The 27,571-nt window shown below is 40.3% G+C and overlaps 1 protein-coding gene across 3 annotated transcripts; it reads right to left on the minus strand.

Moving 5' to 3' along the window:
- Window positions 1-1,515: 1,515 nt before the first annotated feature.
- pitx1 (paired-like homeodomain 1) lies at window positions 1,516-12,542 on the minus strand. 3 transcript variants are annotated; one of them, XM_006785201.3, is made up of 5 exons: window positions 12,415-12,542; window positions 11,317-11,371; window positions 6,322-6,471; window positions 4,956-5,158; window positions 1,516-2,162 (listed from the first exon to the last, which is right to left on the minus strand). In XM_006785201.3, exons 2-5 carry the CDS (start codon window positions 11,360-11,362, stop codon window positions 1,614-1,616), a joined length of 948 nt encoding a protein of 315 aa, XP_006785264.3. In that variant the 5' UTR covers window positions 11,363-11,371; window positions 12,415-12,542; the 3' UTR covers window positions 1,516-1,613. The 3 variants fall into 3 exon arrangements, with proteins under 3 accessions (XP_006785264.3, XP_087703034.1, XP_087703033.1); XM_087846908.1 differs by lacking the exon at window positions 6,322-6,471; XM_087846907.1 differs by lacking the exons at window positions 11,317-11,371; window positions 12,415-12,542 and adding an exon at window positions 6,580-6,760.
- Window positions 12,543-27,571: the final 15,029 nt, after the last annotated feature.

The following is a 27,571-nucleotide window of genomic DNA, read 5'->3' on the forward strand; positions in this document are numbered from 1 at the left end:
ACAAAATATCCATCTAGATGTAATTAGATAAAATGTTCCCAGGTGTGTTTGAATATGTTTTTATTTATTTATTTTGTGAAATCTGCTCAGTGTATTCAGCCTTTTTCACCCCCTTTCAGAAAGTTTAACTGCCGTGTTTGTCAGTCCTTAATGTTCTTGAATGCGCACTCCAGGTTTCCACACACGCTGGTGGAACTCTTAATAAGCAGCTCAGGTTTCAGGTGATCTGAAATTATCCTTTTAGTTGGACATAATCTCCGTCCTTTACGCAGACAGAAATAGCTCTGTGTTGCAGCAGAATAGCCAGGTTTGAATGAGCCCCCAATATAATCTTCTGTATAGGGAGTGATGGGAACAAAAGTCGAGTAAAATTAACCATAAATCTATTACTGGAAAATCCAGTGAGCGCTGAGATGTGTTCATTAACACGATGACCAAATAATAATGAGAGCAGCTCATAGAAATGTAGCTGCTGAGGTCCCAAAGTTGGGTCAGGTGGATTTATCTACCCACCCTCCTCTGAAATAAAAATTATATTAAAGGAGCTTCAAAAAACAAACAAACAAACACATAAAATTAAATATTATGGTTAAAGCTCGGATTGATTCCACTTTGTCGAAATAACCGCAAAAGATTCTTCATCTTTCTAAGATAATCCCCCTTCCCTTAAACTAAGTGGACCACTACGCTGGGGTTATTTAGCCAACCTATTTATTTTTCTCATATTTTGAGGGGGGAAACCCGGAGCCCGAGTGCTTGTCTCCTTAAACAAAGACTCCTCTAAGACATGTACTTGAAATAAACCTCTCTTTTCCTGGAGTTTATTCAAACAAACATGTTACCATAAACACATGAGGACTTTGAATCACCTTTTGTATACAGTTTAGGCTAATGAACGTACTTCTGCAAAGTCTTACATTATTGTACAAAACACGTTGCACTCAAGTTAAACATGCAGGGTCTCTCTCTCACTCTCTCTCTCTCTCTTTTTTTCTATTGGAGCAAACAAAATGAAAAGCATTTCAAACGGGAGGCGTCGTGGAGTCACCCTGCATATGCGGTAAATAGAAAGCACACAGAAGCAGTATAAAGTATGTACAGTAAAGGCCGGATTTTCTTGTGTTTTCTCATTGATTCGTTACATGCTCGATTTTTTTTTTTTTGTTATTATTATTATTATTTTGATGCAAATCCTCGCTTTGGTCGAGTCCGTCTTCAAAAGTAAGCAAGCACAAAAAAGAAAAAAAATCCCACCGTCTGTTTCACATGTTAGACCTGTATATATTTACATTTAGATATGTACAGTGCAGCCATGTAACACGTCTTCATCATTTAAAAAAAAAAAAAAAATCCAAAAAACCTGGACATTTAAACTGCTGTGCAAGTTCACTGGTAAACACATGTAACCCGCATTATCCACGTTTTCTTTTTCATTTTCTTTTTCGAAAAAAAAAAAATGATTGCAACTAATCCAGTTTAGTCGTCTTTGATCCCCCCCCCCCCCCCCCCCCTCCCCTGATCCGCACGTAGCCCATAAGCTATGACACCGTGTCCGCTTATCACATATTTATATATATATATATTTGTATTTTTAAGGCCCCCCTTTTGGCCCGTCAGCTGTTGTATTGACAGGCGTTCAGGCTGGAGCCCGGGCTCTGCAGGCCGCTGTATCCAAATGTTGGATGCTGTTTGGATTTAAGTCTGAGAGAGGCCAGGCTGGAGTTGCAAGTGTCCCGGTAAACGCTGTACGGTGAGCCGGGAGGCCCGTAAGGACAAGCCGATGATGACATAGCTGAGTTGATGCCGGATGTCCCGATCCCATTCAGGTTGCTGATGTTGTTAAGACCTGGCGTGGGCATGCCGGGCACCGCGGAGTGGCCCATCCCGGAGGCCATGGTCATGGAGGAGATGGAGTTGGGGGCCGAGAACATGGACTGCGAAGTTAGGGGACTCATGGAGTTGAAGAAGGTGAAGTTCTTGGTGGACAGCGGTGCCGGAGTGAGGCCCTTGTTGGTCCAGTTGTTGTAGGTATAAGCCGGGTACATGTCGTCGTAAGGCTGCATGAGACCGCTGAACTGGGGCAGGTAGCTGTTCTTGCACAGGTCCATCTGCTGGTTCCGCTCCCGCTTCCTCCACTTAGCCCGGCGGTTTTTGAACCACACCTGGAAGGGACACACAGAACCGTGAGCATTAACCAGAATGCTGTAAAATGTAAAATTAATTTTCTAGATGATACAGGAATGACTCGAGTCCACATCCGAAGCAGCATTTCAAGCTCGTGTGATATTCAGTTCATGAAGCACAAGTGTAATTTCTTTTTTCTTAAAACGACACTAATGATCATTTATTGATGTCTGAATCATTTATTTCCACATATATTGTGGCAACAAGCTTCAGACCCCGCTTTGGTGCCCTTGAATTGTTGCCTTTAAGGGGAGTTAGTGTCTAGGGTGCTTTAAAACCTTGCGTGCTCATTAAAAGGAAACAAACAACAACAAATTTAAAAAAAAAACATTACAGAATAAAGGCATTTTTAACTAAATGATTTTTGAATTTTATAGCGGTTAATTGTTGATGAGTTAAAATCTTTTATAGGCCCACAGCCATATTCAGCAGTTTCAGCTGCGATCCCATTTTCAATGTTCTCAGATGTCAAATATCAACGAGTTATAATTACAGAAAAACACCGACTGCTTTTTAATTTATGATTAGTTAGGAAACACGCACTTTTTTGTTTTTTAAAAATACCAAACCAATACCAAAAAAGGATCCTTTTTTGAGTGAAACGCATATTCAGAGTTTCCATACCCGAGTCGACAAACTAGCCTTGGAGTCAGGGAGAGCAGTTTCTGCTGACGAGCTACAACCCGGTAAAATAAATACAAAATCAGCGAGACTGAATGAGTGGACATCCTTTAAGTTTATGTGGACGACGACTGCGGGATGTATTAATCCTAATCAGTGGACTGATGTTAGAAATTCGTTTTGGTTATATTCATATAGACTATACAATATATTCGGCACTCTCTTTACAAATGTAATTTTTCCTTCCTGTAGACTATTTTGCCCTTTACAAATAAACTAGCAAATACATTAAATCGTTTATGAAAACTGTTTCCAGGTGTTTTGATATTATACATATTAGTATAAGACTACCACACACTTGTACATCACAACGAGAATGTGTGTTTACACCAGATCTAAGATGGAGGTGTATTAATGTTGATTTTTTTCGCCTCATTTCTAACAATGAAATAAGAAGTATTTCTAAAGATAAATCAGTGTAAATAAAAGGCGCGTGTGTTTGTGTAAGTCAGACGTAAAACCATCAGGTTCACAGAGCAACTCGAACAGCTCCGCGGATGACTCGAAATGAAACAGAAAAGCGCTTCTGGATATCCTCACACCTTATCAAAACCTAACAAAATACTAGTCGGTACTCTCCAATTCATTGTTAATTCATAGTAGAAACAATTTACAACTGGTATCACCAGACGGCCTCGCGGAAGCTATTTATAGTGGTGCGGAACACTGTGCAGCCGACAAATTGTCCACAAAGACTTGAGCGATGTGACAGAGAGCTGCGGAGGAAACACTCAAGACTGCAGTCAGAGCTCAGCCTCGAGTTTTCCTGCACCCAGCTATAAAATGCATACTTTGGATTTTAATGACACTTGCACGACGAAAACCACGTTAAGAATATGAATATAATGACTGACGTGTCAAAGTGTGCTTATAAATATTATGAAATTATATTTAAAATCATAATTGCATCTTATTTAAAGTAAATTGATCTTTAAAATAGTTCCAATTATTTCAAATTTCACTGAATCTCAAATATTCAGCGTGTTATTACACCCCCCCCCCCCTTTTTTTTATTCCTAATAATGTTTTTAATTCCTAATGAAAAAGGGCAACGAAAGAAAAAAAGATATTATAAGAACTGCGCTGATTCAAATCGACGAAACATATTATTATTGTTATTATTCATTTTTACTCAAAACAGTTTAAAAATGTAGCTAGAATAAATATAATACATGTAAGTCCTATTCATTAAAAAGCCATCTATATATATACGGAGAGACGTGAACGCTCTCCTCCGTGGAGAAAAAAAAAACAAGGGTCCAGATTTTCGATGATGTCATCAAAATGCGAATCATCCATTGGCTACATTAGCAGATACACCCTTTGAAAGGACCTGCAATTTCCAACAGATTCAACTACTTTTTCCCCCCTTACTTTCTTTTTTAAAGCTTTCATTTCTTCTAAGTTTTCAGCACGAGACGTGTTAACATGACGGCGTGCCATTAAGGCCTGTAACGTCCTCTGTGCCAGTATTGGGAATTGTGCACGTGCTTTAATAACGGTAGATTTACTTTTGGATGCACCGTAGCTGACAGCTGACAGGCAGGGATGACTGCAACTTAATATGTTAACAATATTCTTCTGAAAACCTCCGAGGTCTTTGGAGACGGATTTTCGTAAGCGTGTATTTGAAATGTATCACAGATTTAGTTTATTACTTCTGATCCGTTTAAAGTCACCAAAGTCTGTATGTGACATGGATTCCGTTAAAAATAGGAATAGTGACTAACGCGTGAATTCAGAACCTTCAGGGAAATGTACTGACTTTAATATACATCTGATTTCTCGCTGTACTGACAAACAGCATAAATGTTGGAAAGTGAGTCTGTGACATCCTTAGTTGAAAATTTCTACAAAGTTCTGTTTTTGTTTTTGTTTTTTAATACTTGAAATTGGGTAAAAAGTTTTGTGCAACCAAGCTCAAAAGTTACATATTTTGACAATTTAAAAAAATATATAATTTTAAGTTATTAAAAAAATATCTTCTTCATTTTCTTATAATTGTTTTTTGTTTTGGAAGTTTAATAATTGCTGTTTTTGATGAGCGTATTCAAACTTTTCGTATGGTTTACGCACGGCTGCTATCTTACCCGGACTCTCGCCTCGGTCAGGTTGGTCCATACGGCGATCTCCTCCCTGGTGCTCATGTCAGGGTAGCGATTCCTCTGGAACGTGGCTTCCAGCTCCTGCAGCTGCTGGCTGGTGAAGTGAGTCCGCTGCCGCCGCTGTTTTTTCTTCTTGGGGTCGTCCGCGTTTCCGTCATCGCTCCTGTGTTCAGCGTTTCTTTCCTTTTCTGTGGGTGAAAAACCGGTGTGAAACAGCAGTACTCCTATAACATATTTTGAATGGCATGCAAATAAGGCACGTTTAAACAATGAAGAAGTTAGTGTGTGTACGTCGACAGTTCACTATTTCCCACGAGGATTGAGTACAACAACGGTTTTTTTTTTTAAGTAAAGCAATTGAAAAAGACCCACCGCGATGAAACCAACCATTTTGGTTAATTTATTTACGAAGTCATTCATAAAAAACAAACCTCAAAAGAACAGAAACAAATTAGTCACACATTCACAAACGTGTGTCAGAGTTAGCCATCGGATCTCTTCGGTTTTCGCTTAGAGATCAATATCTTTACGATGAGGTCTGCCCATTCTTATCTCCCAACTGTCTTGTATTTTGTGTCCTAACAATTGCCTCGTTAAACTTAAGAGGCCACACGCGCAAAGGTCAGTCACACACACACTCGCACACACAGAAAGGGAGCTAGGATTTTGAGAGTTTCCTAAAAAAAAAAAAAAAAAGCTTAAAATCACGACTCAAGATTGTAATTTAAAACGATTTACTGTCGTGAATGATAGCTAAAAAAATAGAACTAACCTTGGTGTATTTTCTATTTGCTTCTCGTGCGCCCTGAAAGACGAGAAGAAAGGCCAGAAAGGCCTCTGTTTTTTTCCCTAAAATTTTGGAAAAGCTGAATAATAAAAAGTGTCTTCGGGAACTTGGTTTTTAGTTTAGATTTGTGGATAGCTCCAATATTTATAGTTTGCTCTAATGCATTCACTGACAGCAGGCCAGGCTGCTCTGCACATTTTTCCCTGACACATCTCGGGTTCCTGCCAAATGTTTGGTTCTGGGAGCACAGTAAACGAAAAATGGAGTGTAACTGCACAAAAAGCGCTCACAAACACAAACACACTCAAATACTAAAATTTGATGGAAACACATTTTAGAGTTTGTCGTTTTCGTGCACGCTGCCCGGTGACACACGGAAATAAATCAAGCAAACACAAGGGATAGAAAAGTTAAATATTCTTTCTCTTTGTTCTGTAGCTTTTAAGTGCTGGGGATGCCTCTCTGACAGTTCGCCGTAAAAATGCTTACGGACACGTAAAATAAACTGTTACAGCACTCAGTGGGAAAAAGAATGGAGAGGCTAAAAGCACTCTGACTGTGTACCTGCCAACTCTGTGTCTGAAGACTCGCTGCTTGAGTTCTCTACAGTTTCTCGACTGCTGTTTGAAGTTCTCTGTAAATGAAACGCGGGGGCCACGTCGCGGGGCGGCGGTGCTCTCACTGCCTCTGCAATTCTGTCCAAATTCATCCCACCTTGAAGAGAAGGGTGCGTAAAAAGAGGAAACGGGGTGAATCCTGTGGATCGCGAGGCTTTCTTTCAGAGCTACGCTACAAAACATCCACCCGCTCTCAGACACACACCACGACATGGGAGATTTAACCATGCAGGTTCGTTTGTTCTTCCACGCAAAACGTGCTTCGAGAGAATAGAAGAAAGAAAGGACAAAAAAATCACACGGCCCCGTTCCCCTCCTCTGAAGCAGTGACAGCCCTGTGCACTCTCCTTCTATCCGCAGCAAGGAAAAGCTTCCACCAGCTGTGACCGAGAATAAGCTCCGGCTCTCCAACCCTCACATCAGACCCACCCATTAGCTGCGTTTAACCTCCCCAAAACAAGTCCCACCCACTAAACATGCCCGCTGCAAGAAAATACCCACCCAGACAAGACACAGTCTGACGTCGCGCTTAACAAAGTGAAAAGGTGCATTTAATTAATTTTAGATTTATTAGACGTTTATGTCGCATTTAGATCAGGAAATTTCTTCCAGTGTGAGTGGAGCGAAACTATAAGAGGTGACTCATCTGCTAAACACTCCTAACAAAAACCTGCCACGGTGGCTGTCTGCTCATTTGTTAGTCTTAAGGCTAGTTATTGTTATTACTTTGTATTTTATTTTATTTTATTATTTTTTGCAGTGTACGCTTTGTCAGTTATCGAGGGCGCACAAAGCGAAGCTTTGCTTTCAGGAGTAAAAAAAAGGGGCCTTTTATTCGCGCAGGCATGTTTGAAATGTGTCCAGAGCAATGCAGCTGGGCGCGCTTATACACACACGCTCGGCCACACAATGTATATCTCGGATATGTACCGAGCTGAATAAACATTTACCATCCAACACGGTCCTGCCCAGTTACTGTGTCTCCAATATGAAAAGTGCTCGACGATATCAGCCTCGTTGTGTGCATGAATACGAGCGCTGTAACCTGACAAGAGTCGCTCTGTCAGCTCGCTGATTCACAAAGAGACAATCGGGAGTAATACACGGAACATTACATCTCTCATTATTTAACAGGATGTGTTTGTCCGTGCTGTTTTTTTATGTACCACATCGTTTGAACCACATCAGTCAAAGAATAAGTAATCTATCAGCAGCAGCAGATCGGTCTGCCCTGCACTTTGCCTAAACAGCCACCACCTCACCACTTCAGACATTACTGATATAATATATTTAAACTCCAACAACATGCACTCAGAATCCAACCGCTATAGATCCCAGCCTTTCAGTGACAACCGCAATATGACAAATGGACCGCTAATACTTCACCTGGTTACGCCTGACTGTGGCTGCGAATGATGACACGTTTGACTTTTGTGCGTTTTGTTGGCTGTGACGCGCAAACAGCAGCAAGCAGTGGCTTGATAAAGGAGCACCAACATCACCAGAACATAACGTCTTTGTATCCATTAGCAGTGCTAATTCAAACCAACCTCATCCCGCTAAAGATGGAAAACAAGCAAGATTAAATTAGATGCTACAGGGATTATAATCTGACATTCAGGTATGCGCAGTACTCATGGTGCTTTAGAGCTAAGTGAACTGTAATATGTCTGTGTGCAAAACTGAAGAGCTGAGTTGCTGATCGTAGTCTGTGTCGCACTGGCTATTTTCGTGTATTTCTTTTAGGAATGCACAGATGCAGGTTAGATAATATTTAAAGTTTTACCCAAGCGCGGGGCTCTTTTATGGGATGGCAGAAATAGATTCCATGTAACTTTTGCATGAGAAAAGCTCTGCAGGCTTTCTGCCATAGACTCGCCAAGAAGTCTCTGTTTTAACCCAAACCATGAGCTTTTCATCCACCAAACCAAGTATTTCGTTTCCTAACCAAATTGCGCATGAAAGCTGAAAATAATGTAAAAGAAAAGAAGGTCAGCGTAAAAGGCGTTTGCTTCAGACCACTATGAGTAACCCTTTACATTAAAGCAAAATGTAAAGGCCTTTACTCGTGTAACTGGAATCTGTGGGCAAAAGTCTCCATTTAGCATTAGGGTTTGAGTCATTAGACGCACAGAGTGTATAAATCACATTTCTTATTTGAAAGTTTGAGTTTGCATTTGAGATAAATATCTTTTCTATTTAAATGTGATGTGCCTGTAGGTGGTTTGTTATAATATGACAAACACTTACGGGCAATAATGATTTATTGAGTTAAATCACCTCTGAGTGACCAGAAATCACAGGTTTACTGAATGTAAAGAGTTCCAGATTTCTCTTTCTAAGCTGATCAAAGATCACTATAATTTGGCCACATCTGCGATATGAGAGCAGCTGACCTGCTGGCTTGCTTGGCCAGTCTGCTACCTCCTTCAGGTAGAGGCGCACATCAGGCCTCAGCGTCTCAGGCTGACAGACAGTCAGACTGTCACAGGCGCCAGGGTCGAAGACTTTCGGCCATTGTATGAGCGTATGACTTTTGACACGAGATCCTCGTTTTGTTCAAAACTCCCCCGAAGGGTTGTTTTTTTTTTGGCAGAGAATTGTGTTAGCTCTCAGAAATCACCTGCCGTGTTCATCAATATTTGCTCAGCCTTTCTCCACAAAGAGAGTGGCACGTGTTTTCACAGACATCTACACTGAATGCACTCAAGAAATTTGAATACAGCGAAACTCATCAACGAACCTTTTACATTTTTAGTGCACGGTGTGTAACTGTTGTATTACTATGGCATAATTATTTGACTAGCTAATATGAATGCGTCACCTTAACCTACTGAGGATACAGTCAACAAGGTTACCGCCGCAGCTTACCGAAGTGCTTTTGGGCACGACACCAGCATCGCCGACCTGCTTACTCATATTCCAAGATGGTTAAATGGTTTGGACACAATATTTGAAAACAATAAAAGTTCGTCTGCATCTAAACTCTGGAGTAAGAAAGCAGAAAAGGCGTTGATGAGGTGAACTCGAGGACCTCGTGACCAGCAGGTGGTCTTTACTATTCAGGTTGTGAAGGTTGAGTGAAAGAGACTACCTGTTGGTAGCTGGTAGGGTTTAGTGGGAGATAGTCTATCAATGAAGTGCTTAAAGCTCTAGCTTGTTTCAAGATTGCAGCGGACTCCTGAAAAACTAAAATCAGAAAAGTCTTATGTGCCATAAAGTATTAGCAAAAGCAAAAGCAGCGTTAAAAAATAACAATAAACCCAGTGACTCTTGAGGTCAATATTATGGGATTTACAGCACAAAGAGATTCGCCATGACGGAGCTCTTATGAATTCTACTTTGTTCTGTCCACATGTTCCTGGCTGATAGATGGGGGTAATCTAAATACCCAGCCTCCTCAGCCTCCATCTATGCCCGCGTCCCGCTCCTCCAGCACTCTGGAGGGCACTTGCGTGTGATGGATGAGTTAAAAAGCCTTTCCATCCGGCAGGACAGGTTAAAGGCCAGTGGCTAAGCAAACACTCATATTTTTTCCCCCAAGAAGTGAAAATAAACTCGGCGAACGCCGTGAATCACACACAAAAATACAGTCTTGGTTTATTTTTCTCGCCAGGGAAAGCGAGCACAGTAAAGCTAACCACAGGACCGAAAAAACAAAGCATATAGAAAATTAAAGCTGGCGAGCTGATTCAAGAGCAGGACAGCAGCGGAGATGTAACTGGACACGGTGCGTAACTGGAGAAGGACAGAGCTGATTATTGCCTTGGTGATTGTTTCCCTGCTTGGTCCAAGGCCTGTTTGACCTGAGGTCTGACAACCAATAAACAGCCTGTGCAGGGAATGCAGGTGTAAATAAAACAACGTCTAATAACCAGCACAGGGAAACACCCATAGGACAAATCCACTAAACTGCAAGAATATGTAAAATTTCCTTTTAAACCCCTTCATTCGTGGTTAAACCAGAACCAGTCCGCCACACGTTCGGTCGTTTCTTTTAGTTTTATATACACGCAGTGTTGATATTTGAAAAGAGAGTGGTTCTTAATATGTGAAAACATAAAAATATACATATACTGCCTTTTAGGGTGAAACTTGATTCCTACTGCATATTATTATTTCCTCGGGGAACGTTTTGTGAAATAGGTTGCACACGATGTTTCATTTAAATTTCCCCCAAACCTCGAAATTATTCCATCGTTTTTACGTATCTTTTTAACGAATGGGGGATTCTTGGTTTTTTGTTGTGATTAAATCCAGAAAAGATTGATTGAGTTATTTTTATGTGAGCTACGACTGCTGGATCTGAAGACAAAAATTAAACTGAATAGATTTGCATGTTTATGTGTCGTTTGTAGCATCTGGCTTGATGTTTCTTCGTTTTTCCTTTTGTTTTTAGTGTTTAAAAGATAAATGGTTGGGATTTATCACCAGAAAGATGAAAAACGTTCATTGTTTGTATATGTATTTATTTATTTATAAATTGGCCGATGCCAATTTGTGACTTTGCTTCAAACTCAAAATACTTTTTCCACAGAGCTCCATAATCATTTTGCAGCTAATGAATCACAATATCCATTCTCTTCCGGTTATGCAATTGGGGGTCGCGGTCGGGCTGGAGCCTATACCAGCTGTCATAGAGCGAGAGGCGGGGTACACCCTGACCACGTCTCCAGTTTATCGCAAGGGTAACACAGAGAGACAGACAACCACTCACTCTAGACTTGTACTTCACAATCAGCAGTCATTCTAACATCCTTGCGTTTGGACTGTGGGAGGAATCCGAGACCCACAGAGACACGGAGCGAACACGCAAACTCGACACAAAAACGCCTCAGCCGGATTCTAACCCAGTCCTAACCACCACCACACCACCGTGGATCTGAATATATATATGGATATTTTGAAAAGTCAAACACAATCAACATGTTAAATGTCATACCAGATTCCCCACAAGAAATCACATTCTTCGACAGATTCAGTTCCATTCCAGTTGCCTGAAAAACACAAAAAAAGACAATTAAATCAAACTTTCTCCTCCAAAAAAATCAGAGGCTAAACACACTTATTCTCATTAAACCACATCATATTATAGTTACCATTACAATGTTTTTTTTGTTGTTGTTTTTTTAAAATAATGAATAAATGAAAGTTTGTTTAAAAAACAAGTCAGAGCAGGCTGTGTAAAATCCTACAACAGCAAGTTTAATTCTTTCTGGACCCTGGTCTCATACATTTGTATTAAAATTGATTGTGAGAAAAAACATGCAAGACAATTAAGGACAATAGCAAAATTAATAAATTAATTAATACAACTTTTTTAAAAAATAACGCGAATTTTGTGGTAATATTTATTCGAAAGGATTTTCATGTTTTCAGCTCACAGAATGAGAAACACTCTCTCCCTTGCCAATCCCTTTACCCCCCCCCCCCCCTCTCTCACACACACACACACACACACACACACACACACACACACACACACACACACACACACACACACACACACACACACACACAGAAAGATTGACCCTCTTATCTAGAGGAATCCCTTTGCTGCTTTTATGTCCTCAGTAAATCTTTACTCAGTACCCTTCGTCCTTTCGTCCTTCGCTTCAGTGCGCGCACACGCTTGTACTCTATATTAGTTACTCTAAGTAACTCTAATGTAGTGTTTTTCTGGGCTACAGTGGGAATAATGTTGTAAGGTGCAGCTTGCTGACTCTAATGCTCAGACAAACTAGTTTCACACTCGCTGCTGCAGGTCTATGCCAGAAATCGTTGCTGTGCGCAAAGCTCTATTCGCTCAGTCTCTACTCCAGTTTTTTGACAACCAAATGGCCAACAGCATGCTCTTCCTAAAGGAGTCAGCACTTTTAAATATTTTATTTTCTTCTTCACGCTGGACACATCTTCCCCTCTGATTCACATTCCCAATATCTTGAAGTGTTAAAAGGCACAGAGCGACCTGCCCGCCGACCTTCTGACCAATTCCCACAGCTAAAATCCACTGACCTGACACCGTGCGTGCTTTACTCACCAGTTGGTTCCCAGCAGAAGACAGAAAAACGGAATAAACCCTCACGGTTTCCCCATGCAGGTGTTCAGTAAATCCACTTTAGCGTCAGCTGCGCGTAAATGCTGCGTCCGCGGTAATCAGCACTTTGGTCGTCTCTGTGACGATACCTTGGTTTTCTTCACTGCTTTGCTGCACGCCTAGCGTTGACGTCATCACACCGCAACCCCCTGCTGCTGCCGCCGCCACCACCACCACCACCAACACCTCCCCCGCTGTCACCCCCCCCCCGCCCCCCCAATCACTGGTCTCCTTTTCATCCCATCGCATCTTCATTTGAACTTTTCTTAAGAAAAAAAAGGAAAAAAAAGACATCACTGAATTCCTCACCTGCGCTGCCATCATCACCTGACGTCACTCTCTTCTTCCTCCCCATCTTAATTCACGATTTTCTTCTCCGCCAAATATGTTCTCAAACGCTTTTTTCTGACTTTTACTTTAACATAGGAAAGCAACAAGTGATGTAATAATAATAAACTTATTTGGTGTGTGTGTGTATGTGTGTGGCGTTGACGAAGGACCGTTTCGGCGTAAAAAAGAAAGGTGAGAAGAGTTTTCTTGATTTTCATCAGAGGGTGTTTGTCCTCACACCGATGACCATCAGCTTGAGGAAAGAAAAAAATGTATTTTGAAGAATTCACATAAAAGAAGACGCACATCCTGTTATATGTAGACACACACACACACACACACACACACACATATATATATATATATATATATATATATGTATATATATATATATATATATATATATATATGTATATATATATATATATATATATATATATATATATATATATGTGTGTGTGTGTGTGTGTGTGTGTATACATATACATATATATATACATATATATATTGTTTATCTATTTATCACAGTTTAAATAAATTAAAAAAAAACCCCAAAAACTGTAAATCACACACAACCACACATCTTTTTGTGTAACACATAGGTTAATTTATTATTATTTTTTTTTTAATGTAATGACTTAAGTTGTTTTTCAAGCACGAAAAGATCCCAATATTTTGCATTTTATTTCTATAAGTTGGCATCAGGCTTTTGCGTGGTTGCGCACTGGCCGTATTTTCCTCTTCGATAATGAACCGGGTCGGCAAACAATAAGCCGTCTGACCATTGTGAACCTCTCTGTTAGCGGATGATTATTTAACGACTAATTGTTCATTTTTGCACGCAGGGTCCAGATTTGTTTTGTCCTTCAAAGTAAAACATTCGATCTGCATCCCATTAAAAATGGTCTGAGGTTTTAAATGGAGGAAATATGACCGAGCTGTGAACAAGCGTTTGCGCCCTAAAAAGGGGAAATAATTAGGCTAATGTTTTCTGTAAAAGGAAGACGAAACCATTCAGGCCTTTGTGTGTCCGTGAGCGGTTGCAGAGAGAGCGAGAAATAGAGTAAAAACGCCATGCCAACAAAACAACTCTTTTGCAAAAGCAAATAAACGGAAGATTTAGGTCGGGTAAGCTCTGCAGCGCTGCTGTATCAACGGACAAAACAAAAAGCTTGAAGAGAGAGGCAAAGTAACAGCGATGGCCACAAGAAACACAGACAGAGATTAGAGTAGTTAGACTGTAGCCGTGGAAGGACCGCATCACCGATTAGGCCACGAATGGAAATAAAACAAAATACAATAAAAAAAATAAAAAAAAAATAAAAGAAATTTATTTTAAAAGAAAAAAGAGTGACTGAAAAGTTATTACAAGTCCTAATTGTCTTTGCTAGATAGTTGATCCTTGGGACAAAACACACTTTCAGGCCGGATTTCAAGCGTCCGCAGCCAAGATTGTGCAGCCCACGCACACAGCCGGCCCCACCACTGAACCACCGCAGAGTTCGTGTGGCAGGGAGTATTTCCAGCTTCACATACTCAATTTACAAGCTCCTTCTTTTGGCCTGAGACATGGGAGAAAGTGCGAAATTTGTCCCACCCTTACACTTTCCTTTTTAACTCGGCCAAGAGCTGCGCACAAAGCAAAGCCCAGCTCTGAGAGAGGGATCCCGGAGGGATTAAAGGCGAGCTGCAGGCCTCCCTTTAGGACTCGGAGAGACCTGCTTCCCAAGGTGCCTCTTGGAGACAGGGAAGGCTGTATCTGGTCATGTTAATATTTATCCTGTGCATGCACGAGATACTAAGTGATGGAATCCACAGACCCGAAACTGCAGAAAAGCCAGACAATTTGTACCATAATCATTTACTGCCAGGAGGTGCTTGTGCTTAGAATCAGGAGCCACTTTTTGCTGGATATTACTGTCACAATCAAGTTTATTATGGCAAAAGACAATAATAACAATTCAAATATATTTCATATATTTGAATGTAAATTAAAAGTTTGCAGTTAAACCAACTTTATGCCTCAGACATGTAAAATTTCTGCTTGACTGGAGCTACAAAGTAAATGTGTTATGGCTCCTTTAGACTCCAATACTGACTCCAGCTACTTTGTATGAAATTGTATCCAAAAAATAGTAATAATACTCCATATAAGCATGTGTAATTGTCAACCTGTGAGACCTGGGATGCTAAATAATGAGTCTTTTACTCGCTCTCTCTCGCGCGCGGACACACACACACACACACACACACACACACACACACACACACACACACACACACACACACACATGCTCACACTCTAATTAGGCAGTAGGCTGGCAGGAGAATGCTGTGATTACTCCACGAGTTACTCGAAGAGTTAAGTAGTACCCTGAAGGTGAGGCAGTGGCCTCTTCTCTCCTGTGCAAATAGGTGGAGGGATTGTTAGGGCTGTTAAGAGTGTATGTGCGAAGGGGGAGGAGGTGTGTATCTGTGGCCAGGAGCTGTCTGATGGTCACCTCTGCAGCGTAAATAGTTATTCCTAAATAACACAAGGGCTAATCCAAGTTTGAGAGGAGGAAAAAAACAAGCCCAGAGTGCACAAAATGCCAGATTGCTTTTTGGAGAAGTCGGAAGGGTGAATTTGTGTGTTTGGGATACATTTAACACGCACACACACACACACACACACACACACACACACACACACACACACACACACACCAAGCTTTGCACATTTTATATTTATTGTCTTTTTTTGCTCTCGCCAAGCCCACAAAAAAAAAACAGAAAGAAAAGGAAAAGCTCTCATTTTTGTGTTTTTCTCTTCACTGTGGCCTTTTCAGCAGTGACGCTCAACAAAGGCCACATCCCTGATGATCATAGTAAAGCAGTGCTGGTTGCATTAAGGCCCATTTCCGCTGAGCGAGGCTTATAGAAGTGCTTTTGCACCACGTGCAGTCCAGACTCTGTAGAATCAATCAGGAAGGTCTTGCAAGCTTGACGCCAGGCTGCTCGACGGGATGGAAAACCTTTTGTAACATCACAGCCGACCTTCTAACTCAGAGCAGAGCTGGAGAATCTGCCGGCATGTCAACAAGCTAAACACCCAACCAGCCAGCCTGCCCAGATGCTCAGACGGACACACGACAGCCTGTTATACACACTCTCAGCAAGCAATGCCGAGGTATTTACTGCATAAAGTTTCCACTACTGTGGATATATCCTCTTCAAAACATTTAAGTGGACAAGGATGAAGTCATCCTCTCATCACTAGGGTTATTATAAGGAATGGATGCTTCCCAGTTGCCTTTTTCCCCCCCTTTGAAGAAGTCCCCCTTGAAGTGTGTTGAAAACACAGATGTCACAGTTTCCAATCGGCAGTGAAATTAGTGATGTTTTGATTACACTGGGCTTGGAGATTACTAACATAAACAGGTCTGGTGCATAGATCATCTTTTCAAGAGGAGGCATCATTCCCTTTTTCCACTCTGTCCAAACTCGGCAGCTCTCTCGGGCTTAGTGCTGATGAGAATCGGACGTCCAGCTTCCAGTTTTTCATCTGAGCATAAACTTAATGCTGACTAAGTGATATTTCCTTTTGTTGTAATGTTTCACTGGCTAAACTAAAACCGGCTGACCTGGAGAGCCTTACTCAGCACCAGAGTGACAGAGGTTCACTTCTTTATTATATAAAGTAATACGATTTACTCATCTTATTTCATTCATACTTTTTACATCTGACAGACTGACTTTAATAACAAATTAGTACTGTAAAACAAAAATCTGAAAATGATCAGCTGAATACGTGTGATTGTTTTTTAGCTACAATAATAAAATTACATTTAATTTCTATTGCACCAAATCACAACAGCAGTTGCCTTAAGGTACTTTATATCGTAAGGTAGAAATCCTATTATGATACAGAGAAAGCCCCAACAATCAGACGACCTTCTTGAGCAAGCACTTGATGACAGTGAGGAGGAAAAACTCCCTTTTAACAGGAAGAAACCTTCGGTAGAATTCGATTCAATTCAGTAAAACTTTATTGATCTTGAAGGTTGACCCCGAAGAAACCGGGCTCAATGAGAAGCAGCCATCTGCCGCAACCGGTTGGGGATGAGGGGAGGAAGACCGGACAAAATCAAAGCTGAATTGAGTTATTGTGCATGTTGATTGGATGACATAGCTGCAACAGGTTAGCTGCGTGAACCCCATTTTCCAGTATTTGGAGTAATATCTGTGGAGCCAAAAAAATTTAGCAGCCGACCACACTGACCTAATTTCCTTCAACTGACCTGACACCATAATTTCAGCTATGAAACTGAGTAATTATGTTTGTTCTATGCATAAATTGTTAAATTATAAATGATATAAAAGACAGATAGAGCTTCCAGGTCTGAAAAGCAAAGCCAAGCGGAGCCACGGAGAATTCAGGGTATACTGATTATCTACATTATTACTGACAAGTCACCACAATATAAGCGTGTATTATCCCTCTGTAAACACTCGATGTAAGGCTTCACTAACCAATGGAAGCCATTATAGTCCATCCTTTATTTCCAGTTTATAGGTCTAAGTTGTCATTTGATTCCAGCTGCTCAAATACAAAACAAAACAAAAAACTTCACGCAGTAGCTGCACATCTCTCGGTGCTCTCTTATTACATTTTATTCATCAAGCCAGCTGAAAGTTGAGAAACGTGCAGTCGCAGCATTGACACAAGAGATCATCAGCATCCAGCAGGAGTTCATGTCCAGAGGCAGAGTCTTAAACAATAAGCCATCGCCATGTTCTGGACGATAAGATGTTAAGCCTCAGATATTTGTTCCACAATGAGGCTTCCGTATCTGTTTATCCCTCCAATCCACGTGCACCATAAATGATAAAAACTAATCCAGAGGAGCAGGCCTGTTTTTTATTCAGGAACACCTTGAGCTACAATGGACCAGTGGTGCTATAATATCTATGTTATCCCAAATGGGATTAACATACTGATTTCACTCACTGAGGGAGTTTCTCTATGTTTGCCTGTTGCTGTGTATGCTATTTAATTTGATAATGATTTAAAACAGGTAGAGAATTTGTGCTTTTTAATATCAACTACATGAAAAAAATCCTGTTTTTCCCCCGTTTTCAGTTTTGATAGATTGTTTTATTTACTATCTCTCTCTCCAACATCTGGATTCTGGCCTCTGGAGCAGCACACAGCACTGAAAAAGCTTAGCTGTGGACGAGATCTGAGATTTATGGCGGTGGCTTATAGCACTCTGCTATGTTTGGGATAGCGTTGTCCTGCTTCGTCCCACTAAGTTCGCTGTACTCTCACCCGCTTTCACTCCAGGCTCTGGCTCATCGAGGAAAACTGTCCGCCCACTTTTCCCCCTCTCAGTCTGCTTCTGTCACCAGCGAGGGACAATAAAAACCTCGAGGTCATGTGGCTGCTCTGGTTACAGGGTTTTGACTGTCGGATTTGCAGGAAAGTGGCTGAACTTTGGTGCTTCACATTCAGATGATTTAACTGATGTTTGATGGGTTTTCTCACCATGGCAGTTTATTTGCTTGACAGAATAAACCTCAAGTATTTAATTTACTTGTCTGCTTGTGTGTAGCAGAAATAAGTTGAACTCAGTGCCAACTTATCATCGCCTCTAAAATTGATGTGATGAACTACTTTACAAAATAAACTATTAGAGAAAACCACGATCGCTCATTTAGAGCCCTGCATTTGGGGAGCTAGTAAGTCTGATATTCATTCTCTCACTACCAACTTATGTAGGAAGCATAGCCATCACCATCTTGGTTTTTAAAACCGGCTGTGACGAGTGACAGGCTGATCTGACTGAAAACACTGCACACTTGGATGGTAGTGACTTGTAAAGCATACTCTACTTTATCCTCCTTTTTGACTCAAATGGAAACCACAATTTAGAAATGAATACCATCCTGTGTTCAACTAAATCGAGGGAGGGTGCAATTCTTTTATTTTTTTTTATAAATATCTGTATAATCTGGCTTCTTTTTGCAACCACAGGAGTTGCTGCCTGCTGACAAATTGGAAAGAATGCAGATTTAAGACAATTGTGTATTGGTTTTACTTTTCAAACCCAGAATGCTCATCCATGTTTTCATTTCAGTCAGCGTTAAAATATATATCTTTAGCTGCTAAAAACTCCACATTCATCTGTTATGTGCCTCATTTGAGTATACAGTGGGGCTTTTTGAGCTCTTATTCTGAAAAATGCTGCTTCTGTGAGGCTTTGCTTGGGTGAAGTTGCCAAGAAGTTGTTGAACAGTGAGTACAATGAGAAGTGCCAAAATCACAGTTCGTGGAATGGCCACTTGAGGCTGGCTCCCATGCTAAAACATTTGCAGCACGACACATTAAACATGTTTTTAACCTGGTAGAAAAACAGATTTTTGTTTTAATAGCTACTTCATCCCTTTGAAATCACAGTAGTATGGAAGCAAAGGTGTTTTCATGACCTCTCCATTTAAAATGTGTTAATTCAAGTTTGCATTTTTAGGGTTGTGGCCGCTTTGATTGACAGTTAGATACCAGGACAAGTGAGTATAGCTGGTAGATGTCTGCTGAGCTTCAAGCCCTTTTACAGCATTTTTTGTGTAATTATTTCAGGAACAATGTGGCCGACCATGCGGTACTCTAAGGAGCCTGTATATTAAGACTTTTCAGCAGACATCCTTCTGTTTGCCATGAATTCACACAGTCAATGCCAACTTTCTATGGCACTTAGCATTAGCTGATAACTCCATAACAGCAGTCCACTCTGTTGTCCATATATGGTCACCTCAGGTGCAACCCCCCCCTCCCCCAAACAAATCAAAAACAAAACAACAACAACAAATAAAGAAAGAAAATAAAATTAGGAAAACCCCTTAAAAGGACTTTGCAAACCAGTGCATGACTTTTGCCATCTTTTATATACAGTTTATGTGATAGCGCCTTTAACCGCTCAGTTTTTGCACAGAAAATGACCACAAATACAAGATTACAAACAGTATAGTATTTCATACCTTTGTGTACTGTCAGCTGCTCGATGTTCCAGTTATCAGTAATGCCAGGATCAGATAACAGAAGTTTTAAAACACTAAACTATTTGGAAATCGGACCAGGTCACACATGTAAGGAGAAACTTGACAGATATTCTACTCTCACTCAAAGTGACTTTGGCAATAATAGCATAACATCCACACTGCAGGAAATTATAATCGTCATCTTGTCAGAGGACAACACGCACGACCTCACGTGATGTCATGGGGGCGTAGATGTAAACAAAGATGGAGGCTGTGGTTGTAGCAGCATTACTTTGCAGTGAGGTGGAAAAACACAAGGTTAAACTGACAACAAAGTGGTTGGACAGACACTGTCAGCACAAGTTGTCTATTTAAGGTAAGACTTTGACTGCCAACAGTATGGTCGCTTATATTCCCTTTGATATTATGGGTCTCAGATTTGTCTTTGTCGCGGCTGATACTATCAGCATGCCAGCAAGCAGTTTGGGAGGTTACCAGATAATCTGGGATGACCACTGGCACTCTCAGAATAGAAATTAGCCTACTTTAATGTAGCCTTATTGTCGTATAAAGGCTTCCCAGTGGGGTGGTGCACACTGTGGTCATACCCATATCAGAGGTTAGTTATTTGTGCAACTGTGTTTTTCAATTTTTTTTTAGTTTATTGGTTGAAATGGACTGGCATACATGTCATTTTTCTACTTTTAGTGACCACGAGTCCAGGAGGGCAAGGTTCTAACCTCAGTGTGTGGTGAAAGTGTCAACTTCTGCACCACTGTACCACATATATGCCAGAATGTTAAAACATAAACAAGGAAACATTCAAACTTTTGTTAAATTAAATTTTACATAATTTTGTACTTTTTCCTCATATTGCACATTAAAGGAAAAATTGTGTTAGTACCTTTTACTGCTTAAAAATCTACACAGCCTCCTTGGAGTCCAGTGACTAATGAGAGTGTAAAGGCCAGTGTCGGAAGTCTAATTAGGGGTGGATTGTTGCTAAATGTTAAATCCAAACCTCTCATAATCTGAGCCTTGCATTGTGCAACAAGGCCAATGCATTAAAAAAAAATCATAGCTTTTATATAGAAGCATATTTCTTAAACTTGAGTTCTATTTTAATTAAGTATTTTTATATAGAAACCTCACAAACAGTTTTTAAACCACTAACACACTGAAAGAGAATGAACTCTGGTACTCTGCTACTTAAAAAAAATACAGCTTTAGCCAGTTGTCGGGCTGATCTCTATCTCTACAGTGCATGTCAGTCAGTGCTTCTCCACTTCCTCATTTTTTCTTTGGTTTCCCACCATTTAAGGCACATTACTGTGACTTCACTCTTTGCTGGTCCACTCAACTTGACCGCATCATGCACAATATTAGGAAAAATTCTTTTGGCCATGTCAAAAAAATTCAGTTTAAACATAATGGAAGTGTAATTGACGGGTAATTTCTAAATAAGTTGTTTTTGGCTTTAGTCAAAGAGCCCAAACCTTACTCAGCTTGATGATGGGTTTTTCTGGAACACTGAAACAGCTAATGTTCAGTCTTGCTTTGTATTTGAGTCATACGGCAGAAAAATGTTCATAGCATGATTCGCTGTTTCACGTTGTGCATCTCTGCAAATACTCCCCCACCTTACTGTACCTGGCCACGTGAAGTAACGATACATGGAGTATGAGAACTGTTAAAAGAGACAGCTCCAGCCTCTGCCTATATAAACCTACTGACAGCAGGCTGGAAAAACAACTTGGCTTAGAAAGAGAATAGAAAGTAGAGGAGAGTTAATGAGGAAAAAGAGAGAGAGTGTGACCCACCCAGGTTTTGACCTATAGCTCTCTTTGTATTCCACTGACACAAAGATTTATTATGCAAACATCACCGGTCCCAAAAATACATATTGAAACAATTTTTGGGCAAACATGAAACAAAGTGAGCCTCCTGTGCTGTCACGGGAGTTTGCAGCTCAGTGTGGGCCGATGAGGCGGCAAAGAGAGCAGCAAGTGCATTAGTAGTCTCGCTTCACGAGCGCTGAAAAGGTAAGCAGGCCGGGGCGACGTTGTGGGCCGTCACACAAGAGCGAAGGACTGTCAAAAGAGAAACAAAAAGGAGGGAGACATGATTGAGAGGCTGCCATGGACTCCCTGCCTGTTGGTGTACCTGCTTGCTCGGAGGAACCAGGCTGAGCAAAGCCGGAGAGTGTAAACAGTTATAAACACACTTCTGTGTGCATGTGCACAGACTGACACACACACATGCAAACTGAGATACTCGCACAGCTGCACGGTAACTCTTTCCCCCATAAAGATGGTATCTGATGACCTCGCCTGTGTGATGAGTTTTGCCTCTTCAATATATGTCAATAAAGATGGTAGTTTCTGGGTTTTTTCCAAAGGTAGCTGCACAGGCAGGGACCGCGCTCACTATGCAAACCCAGTCATTTTTTTGTATAAGCAGGCCTGAAACAGCTCAGTTCGGAAAAGAGCTTCAAGGCTTACTCCTAGTTGAGCTCCAAGGGGTAAAGGTTTAAGTGCATGGACCCACAGATATATGGATAACTGCAGCTTTGAGCTCATTTACTGACTAGGCTGTATGCTAATTTATACATCTGAATCCAAATGTTCCTGTACTCGCTCTGCCAGTAGGGTGAGGAACATTTTTCAAAGACAAGTTTGTCCAGCTACGGCAGAATAGAAAAGACAAACTGGCCAAAGCTTCATATAAGTAAACACAGTTCTCACGGGATGTTCGGCATCATGTCATGACTCACTGCAAGTCTTTGCATAGTTCTTTGGACAGAGAACTATGTAAACTATCATATGCTACTAGAATAGCTTTGGCCATTGTAGACCACATATGGACCTCACCCCATGAGAGAGATGTCTCTTTACAACTACATGTCAAAACATTGCAGGGGGTTAATTAAGGTAGCCCATGATGCTCCCAGATCAGATTGGGTGTCTTATAATCTTGTGTTATTTCAGTCTCATGGTGAAGATAGGCATTTGATTCAGTTTTATTCATGATGTGCCAGATCACAACAAGTCACCTCAAAGCACTTTCGACTGCGAGAAAGGAAAAAAACATATTTATCAACGTGTCAGAGCACTCCTTACATTGTGGTACATCTTATCTCCTGTTATCTCCTATCTCTGTCAAATAATATAGAAAAAACTCCAGCAATCAGATGAGTAAACACTTGGCGACAGTGGGAAGGAAGAAACCTCTGGCAGAACTAGGCTCAGAGTTCTGCCAGACCGCGTGATGCTAATTCTGAAATTTTCTTCACTGAGATAGTGTGAGGAAAGATCTCAGTGATTAATCATTTGGATCAAATGAAGTGAATATGTAAAAAAACCTGATTACAAACCACTTTAGAGCTTTTCTGCTAATTCAGTTTCTTTGCACCTTTGTCACGCTGAGTAATGCACAGGACATTATCATTCTCCGGTGGCTGCAGTGACTTCCTGTGTTCTTGTCATATCAAATAACCAAGATTTTCCATCTTTAAAGAATTTCCTTAATGTGAAAATATTGATGATGTGTTTAGGAATATTTCCCTTCTGATTAATGGGCAAAATCTTTAAAGTTTAACTTTAAAGAATAGCCTTCCATTTATCAGATATCCCGCTTTTATGGGTTTGGTCTGTTTTGTACTTGAAATATGATAATAGCATTACCTGCTACGGCACTGCCACATTAAAGGTGCCGCCATTTACTTGGTTAAGCAGTAAATATTGCAAATGACTCCTCTTGCACCGGTAAAAATGAGTCTGGCAGTCATCCATATGGTGCACTGACTTACACCTCAGCCTTTAGAGAGCTGATAACAAACCCTGAATTGACCACAGCATCGCCTTGCGGATTTAATTTCTTTCTGAGATGCCAATACATAAATATCACATCCTGCACATTAGCCAGAGGTGCTGACATGTTCTTGGCGAGGTTTGAACTTCTCTGCAGCGAGTAAACGTTGCAAACCGAACAAGGGGTTGAATCCGCCTCCTTCATATTTGCTCTGGAGCCTCAGTGATGTTTGTCCATCAACAAAAGGTCAACCACATATTTAATTTCTCTGAAAGTACCGCACTCCCCATTCATCTCAATATAATAGGTGGTGGACCTGAGAAAGTCATGGACTGAATACATTCAAGCAGATATTTACATGAACACACGCAGATGCTACTCCACCTCAGGCCTCCCTTGGAAAAAAAGAAGAAGAAAAAAACGAAAAGTGATGTATGTGTTTTTCAGAAAGGACACATGGGTGAAACTCAACATGCCTCCATTCTTGTCTCGTTTTCTCAGGGTGAAAGGTATTCAGGAGGGAGAGGACAACGTCTCCCCGCTGGACAATTTACTGCCCTTCTCTGGGAATTCTACATGATCCAGGTATGGGAATGGAGAGTGGGAATAGCTGGAGCAGTGAACTCACTCTGGCAGTTTTATCTTGATTGCCAGATAAAACAGTATCTGGTGTTTTAAAGTCCTACACGAGAGTCTTTAGCAAGAAGCACTTTAGCTCCTTCTCACGTTCTGGTTTCTGATAAAAATCACAAAAACACTGTCATTAAAAAGGCCAAGAAAGGTGCAGGGAGGCTGGAGATTCCTTAGAAGACTTCTATTTAAAGCAGCAACATATTTGTGGAGAAATAAAAACCTTTCTTAGTTCATCAATCAAAGACTCAAACGCAGAACCTTTACTCTGTGAAAGCAGTGTACGTCTGGCTGTTCTCTTTGTAAAGTGTCTTGATTATGAGGGATAAAACTGATCCTTTATAAATATTAAGGCGTATGAAACAGCACCACAATCACTTCTTTGGTGATTAAAATTTACTTCTTGATTTTTAGGCGCAAATGTTGTGTAAAGCATTCATCCTTTAATGGGTTTCTCTGTATTTTGCCCTCGTTCTTTCCCATGCTCACCGCCGAGCCAGATGCACAAACACAGGTATAGATCAACACAGGTATATACATGCGCTAATACCAGCACATACACACAGTAGCCTGACCCAGCAGCCCAGGTTAAATAGGGAGGAGGAGTAGGAGGATGAACTGCTGGGACTCTGGTTATCTTCAGTCGGTAAAATGCATTTTCCCAGAGCAGCACACGCAACAGCAGATTCACATGGCTGCCTGTGTGACGCAGAGTTCAGCTCCTCTTTTGCTCTGTTAGTTTTATCTGATCATGAAGATTCCAATAAAAAATAACCTATGACCCTTGTGCTGCACCGTGCGCACTATATATTTAAATAAACCAAGCATGTGCAGACACCAAGCTGAGCAGATGAGCAGATTTTAATATCTTGAAATGCAAAAATGTCTCTAACAAAATAACAAAATGGGCCATTTTTTCACTTTCTCAGAGAGACACACTTTTATGTTGACTTCTTCCAATTTAATGTCTCCATTATGTATAAACATATTTTTGTTTCTTTTAAAAGAGTTACCACTAAACTAGACTTACCATGTCTCTGTTGTATGCTTGTGTCCACTTAGAGCCTATATCTATGCCATTCTGTGACAATATAATTTGAAATATGACCCTTAACCTTTGACTTTTTGCATCATCATCATTTTATCCTTGTGCTAGACTTTTTTCTATGAAAGCTTGTCAGTTAGATTATGAATCCTTATGCTACAGGCAAAAATGTGTTTTGTGAGATCGTTGTGTTCTTTAACATTTTACTACTAAACCCATCGTCATCTTTAAATCAGTGAACAGTCGTGTTAAATTTGAAGAAATTTCCCCAACATAGTCTTTTTCTAAATGCTTATGGTAGCACTTTCGATTAAGGATGGTCCGTCCATCCATTAATCTATCCGTCAATCGATCAATCAATGCATAATCTGTGATTTATTGAAACGTGGAAAGGCAAAAGGCCAGTTTCTTGAAGGAAATCCAAAGCTCTTCTTTGGATGTTGGCTGCAATCCGATGGTGCTTGTCTGTGTTTATAATTTTACCCGTTTTCAACAAGATCCACCACTGGTTGAAATGTAGCCACAAACCATGACAGAGCCTTACGGATGATTTACAGATGGCTGTAGGCACTCACTGATGTAACTCTCTCCAGACTCCTCTGTACATATTGGTGACAATTTGAACATAAAATTAAGGTTAAAATATTTTTATGACATATTCTTGGCGATTTTAATTTGGTTTTGGTACTAACCGAGCAGGAAACAAGAGTGTTTAGATGTTTAGATGTCATAACATAACAGAGGGAGAAATGGATAAGAGTATAAAACTTAGCAAACCTATTCAGTTATGGGAGATGAAAATGGCTAACATTAGCCACCATAAATGCCTGCTGATATCAGACTGGCTACATTTGTGGCAGTAAAAGATTGTGTTGTGTTGTGTGTGTGTGTGTTTTAATCCTTTTTAAAATTTAAAAGGATTTACTTTTTAAACTGAAATCTATTCTAATCATTTTAAAGCAATTTGTCCATTCTTAGCTAGCTAAAAAAGTGTTAAATAATTAGGTGAGAAAACCTTTTCTCGCTGATCATTTATCTTTTAGCATTTGTACAAAATTTCTAAATACATTATTCATTCAGTTCACTCAGTTTAGCCTCTTCCTCCCTCTCTGTCCTTGTGGTCGTGGTTTTCCCCTTGTCTAACATCTGCTGTGCAAAAAGAGTAAACCCGTTTCCAATGTTTAGTTGGACGGAAAACACCAGAAACACACTCCAGTGATAAAACAGGTGTGGGTGGCTTTTGTTAGACTCTTGTCTTACGCTGCTCGACTTTATTCCCAAATGTTTTGAATTGTTTGGAAAGGCTGAAGTTGACAGGGATTTGCTGCCTGAGTGTGTGTGTGTCTGCATGTGTGTATGTGTGTTCATCTCTGTGCACTTAAAATAGCAGTGTATAATACACTTATCAAACAAAATGTCACTGTCCTAATGGCCTGGTTACTTGGTTTGATCAATATTTGTCAATTAGTGTGACGCAGGTTCAGTTTCTATGTCGAAACTGACAAACATACAGGGTTTCGTGGCATTTTTAAACATGTTGCAATGCAAACGATAAAGATTGGTGATATGCTATTTTTGGTTTGAATTTATTGGAAAAGATTTTTACACAATTCAGCATTGCAATTAAAACCTTATTGTTGGGTAGGAAATGCATTGAATCGACAATGTGCCATGCCAAATTCATATTATAGCATCAAAAAGTGCTTTATATATTTATATATTATCTATTACAAATTCCCTGATTTCAATATGGATTTTAAGTTATTTTTTGACATTTGACTTTTATTACCAGCTTTGACTAAACAAGACCATCCAGAGCGCCTCACGCTGCCCAGAAAAATGGTTAATGCCTCAGCTGTTGTTCTGTCTTGTTAAAAATGTCTTCATTTTTTTGTTTTGTTGTAGCTTGTAAGATTAAACATCTTTGCCCCGATCTGCACAGTGAACATGATACTGGAACTGTTGATTCTCTTAGGAGTCATGTTAAGTATGTAAATCCAAGCCCTGAGGTATTTTGTATTTTAAAAAAACACAAGTTTGCAGGATGAAACGTGAAGCAGTCACTAAAGTTATACAGACTAATTTAAGGGAAAATTTTCCATTCAAAATTTCATGGCAGTCCTTTACGTAGATTCTGAGTGATTTTAGGTAGAGAGTCAGCTGACACCGCTACTTTCAGAGGAATCTGTGATATAATAATACGATTTCATTTGCTAGTTTTACAATAAATGTGACTATTTTGAATTATGATGTACTGTGCACAGACAC

The sequence above is a fragment of the Neolamprologus brichardi genome, chromosome 10, assembly GCF_056152115.1.
Source record: "Neolamprologus brichardi isolate AB-2024 chromosome 10, ASM5615211v1, whole genome shotgun sequence".
Taxonomy (NCBI): Eukaryota; Metazoa; Chordata; class Actinopteri; order Cichliformes; family Cichlidae; genus Neolamprologus; species Neolamprologus brichardi.